The 3,831-nt window shown below is 36.6% G+C and overlaps 1 protein-coding gene across 1 annotated transcript in view; it reads right to left on the bottom strand.

Moving 5' to 3' along the window:
- Positions 1–3,831, bottom strand: part of Vps41 (VPS41, HOPS complex subunit) — a 183,426-nt gene that overhangs the window by 173,372 nt on the left and 6,223 nt on the right. Inside the window, exon 2 of the mRNA XM_023713367.1 lies at positions 779–817. Coding sequence (XP_023569135.1) covers positions 779–817 — 39 coding nt within the window. The remainder of the gene's footprint in view (positions 1–778; positions 818–3,831) is intronic.

The following is a 3,831-nucleotide window of genomic DNA, read 5'->3' as shown; positions in this document are numbered from 1 at the left end:
TATATATATATAATCCTTAAACTTATGTTTTTATGCTCAGTTTGGAAATGGAAATTTTCAAAAGCCCTAATGACTATTCTTTTTAAGATACAATCATTCAACATAACTCAGTAATACCTTTGGAGCAGTTTCTCATTTTAGAAAATATAGAATAATTTCAATGACTCAGGAATTATATGACTGAGTGTATCACACTCATTAAAAAAAGGAATAAAGAATACATATCAGGGCTGAGAAGTAGCTCACGGTAGGGTGTTTTCCTTGTGTGTCTAATCCCTGGACTGGATATAAGAACCACAAAAAAGAAAAAGGAAAACTGTAAAACATATAATGGATAAAAAATTTTCAAAGGTTATATTTATTTATAAGTGTTGAGATTGGGGCCAGGGAGATGGCTCAGTAGAATAAGCACTTGCCTGGCCAGCACAAGGAACTAAATTCAATCCGTAGTTCCACCAAAAAATAAAATAAAAATAAAAAATGAAATAAAGTGTTGATATTGTTGAAAACTTTGCATCAATTTTTCCAGTATCCACACACTTCAAGTTAAAATATTGGGCAGGTTGATGAGAAAAACTTGTTTCTCTTTCTGTTTAGTTTTTAAGCTTATCCATTTGATACTTTTACAGCTAACTGGCAAGCTCCTCCCCAGCGCTCCTCTTCACAGCCCTACTTCAGCCACCTGCTGGCCCTGTTGCACTTGGCAAAGCACAGAGAGCTCCTGACAGGCCCACAGTCAATGACAAACCTTAAGGCTCCTGAATCACCACCACCTTACCTCAGACTCATCCGTAGATTCTTCAAGAGACCCAGTTTCCTGCAAAGCACAGACAGGGAAATGATCAGAAGACAAAAAAAATTAAAAAAATACTTGCAAGAGGAAAGTCTTTGTGTCCCTGTCATTCACACCCCTGCCGCTCTCAGGAAGGCATGCGCATCTGCACTTTCAGATACCACAGAACCAGGATGGGACTCATGACATGGTGTCAGGGAGTCTGCAGGTCAACCAATAAAGCTAAGAACTTGTCTCCTGGGGAACTGGCAGATTCTTTCCTCAGCTTACAGTGCAAATCCACCTGGCAGAGCAGCCTCGCTGATCTCAGAGGGGAAGAGGAAGCTGCCATCTGAAATGATCAACACACCAACTTCCATGCTGAAGAACTCTTGAGTTATTAATTACTATGCTATCAATCTGCTTGCATCAAAATAACTGGTTTGCAAAAACAATTTGAAAAAAAAAAAAAATCCTCCTGCCATCGTACCTCCTGGCCCCGGCTCAAACAGGCTGTGTACTTTACACGTTCCCTTTCAGCCATTAACTCTAAGACAAACCCTCTAACCCAGCTTCTCTCTTGCTAGACAATGAATCTTCCGGCTCAGGAAGAAACAAAGCAAGGGGGGAAAAAATTGACTTGATCCTGCTCATCTCTCACCTGTCCACTGGAAGAGAGAATCTGCTGATGCCGTGCACCCGCAAAGAGGTCAGCAAAATGAAGATTTACTTAACGCACTTATAGATATCAATAGCAATAAAAGGTTATGACTAATATGCTGACACTGAATGTAAGCATTTTACAACAATCCATGAGATAAAGAGAAGAGAACAACAACAACAAAAAAGATGGGGCAAGGACATTTTAGCTCTAACATTTTTTTCCAGAAAAAAGAAATGACATCTTAAAGTCAGATGAGTGAATGTTTAAGTTTCAAAAAAATTATTACAACAAAAAACACAAACAGCATTAATTCTCCTCAAAATGCTCAAACTAGTTCCTTGCCCTTTGATCACACCCTATCATTCCTGGCAATGTGTCTTTTACTGTAATAAGTATGTTTTACAATATAAACACTCACTTTATTTTCAATCACCCCACATATATACTATGCAATTCAAGCCACACAGCACAGTAAATGCAAATTATTTTAAAGGGTTTCATACATCAAAAATGAACAAGAGTTTGATGGGTGGCAGGCACCTTGTACGGTCTTAGGAATAATATAGTCCCTGTACTCAAACACTTTATCTGTAAAATGGGAGTGTTACTTATAATTTAGAATTTTTACTATGTCATTAACCATGGCAAATATTGGCATTTCTTCTTTATACTAAAGTAGATTAGTTAATATTGACCTAAGTCTTAGTTCTCAGCTTGGAGATACAATCTTCCATAATAATTTTTCTTATTATTTTCTGTTCTTAGAACCACCAAGACAAAGTAAAACAAACATTCTACCACTTGAGAACTATCCAGATAAATCAAAACAATTACCATTCCTACCCTGCTAAATTGTTTCTCCTCTAGACTCCATTCCAGCTCTTAGTTTTAGTCTTCTTTCCATCTTGATCCTCCTTTTTTGGATACACTGTACTTTTAAAATTAATAGCCCATTACTCTAACAGAATGGAGAGGGCCAAAGTAAATCCAAACTACCATAGCCAATTACTTTTCCACAAGGGCACCATGAAGACCAAGGTGAAAGGGTAGTGTCTTCATTATCAGTGCTGGGAGATTTGCTTGAATTTCTACACACAAAATAATGAAATGGGATCCTTATTTTATACCATCCCCAAAACTCAACTCAAAGTAGATAAATGACCTAAAGGCAAGACCTGAGCCCATAAAACTCGTAGAAGAAAACATAAAGAAAAGCTCTCTGACCTTGGTCTTGGTAGTGTCTTCTTGGATATCACACCAAAAGCTCAGGCTACCAATGCAAAAATATAAAGTGGGACTACATCAAACTAAAAATTGACATAGCAAAGGAACCAATCACAAAATGAAAAGGCAAACTATGAGATAGAGAAGAAATACTTGTAGACCATGTATCTAATGAAGAGTTAATACTCAAGATTTATAAAAACCCATATAACTCAATAGCAAGAAAACACATAACCCAATTAAAAAGAGGACCCAAAGAGACATTTCTCCAAAGATATAAAAATGGCCAAGTGGTATATGAGACAGAATGTATACACTTACTTGTTCCACTATAGTAACTACTATTCTCATTATGTATATATTTATCTCCTATCATGTATATTAACATGATTTTATTTTTTAAAAAGTTACTATGACTTCTTTGCTGAAAATTATATATATATATATAGCTTGTAGTTACTTTACCCACCTGTATGTCTGTACCATAGCATCTTGAACTTTTTTAAGGCCCCCTGATGTTACAACAGTGAGGTCAGAGGTTAAACTTAAGGACTTCTAATATCTAATATCTCCCAGGCCCAGGAATCCCTGAATACTAAGTTATTAGTACTTCCAAAATAAGACTAACAACTATGCCAATAAACTACATCTAGATTCCTATTTACCATATCTAGAATTCTAAAAGAATACTTGACTACTCTTTTCAGAAAAATAATATGGAACCTACAGAAAATGTTTTACTGGGAATCCAAATAGTCACAAAGATAAATGGATGCTCTTCATTAAAACACAAACAAACCAAAGAACCATAAATCCCCAAACAGCAATGTTAATCCAAAATTTCAAAATCAAATTATACTATTGCTCCACACCAGGAAAGAATGCGGTGCCAAAATCTGACATTATGAGGCCCACAGATGTCAGAGAGCTGAGATTGTAGGGAAAAAATCAGGCTCTGAGAAGAGCTTGCTGTGGCTGTTTCCCATGGCTGGCATCAATCAAGAGCAGTTATTCCAAGACCCCTGCCCTACCCTTGGCACTGGCACAAGCCTCCTAGACAGATGTTATCTATATTTTGCCCACAATCCTACCAAAGCAATACATGAGTGACTTTAGGAATTAGCCTGGTCCATTATGTTTCAGCTACATGTTTTTTTTTTTAATTTTATTT

Source organism: Octodon degus, unplaced genomic scaffold, assembly GCF_000260255.1.
Source record: "Octodon degus isolate 3935 unplaced genomic scaffold, OctDeg1.0 scaffold00031, whole genome shotgun sequence".
In the NCBI taxonomy this organism is placed as follows: domain Eukaryota; kingdom Metazoa; phylum Chordata; class Mammalia; order Rodentia; family Octodontidae; genus Octodon; species Octodon degus.
The sequence above is the reverse complement of the archived record's forward strand: the minus strand, read 5'-3'. Positions and strand labels throughout refer to the sequence as shown.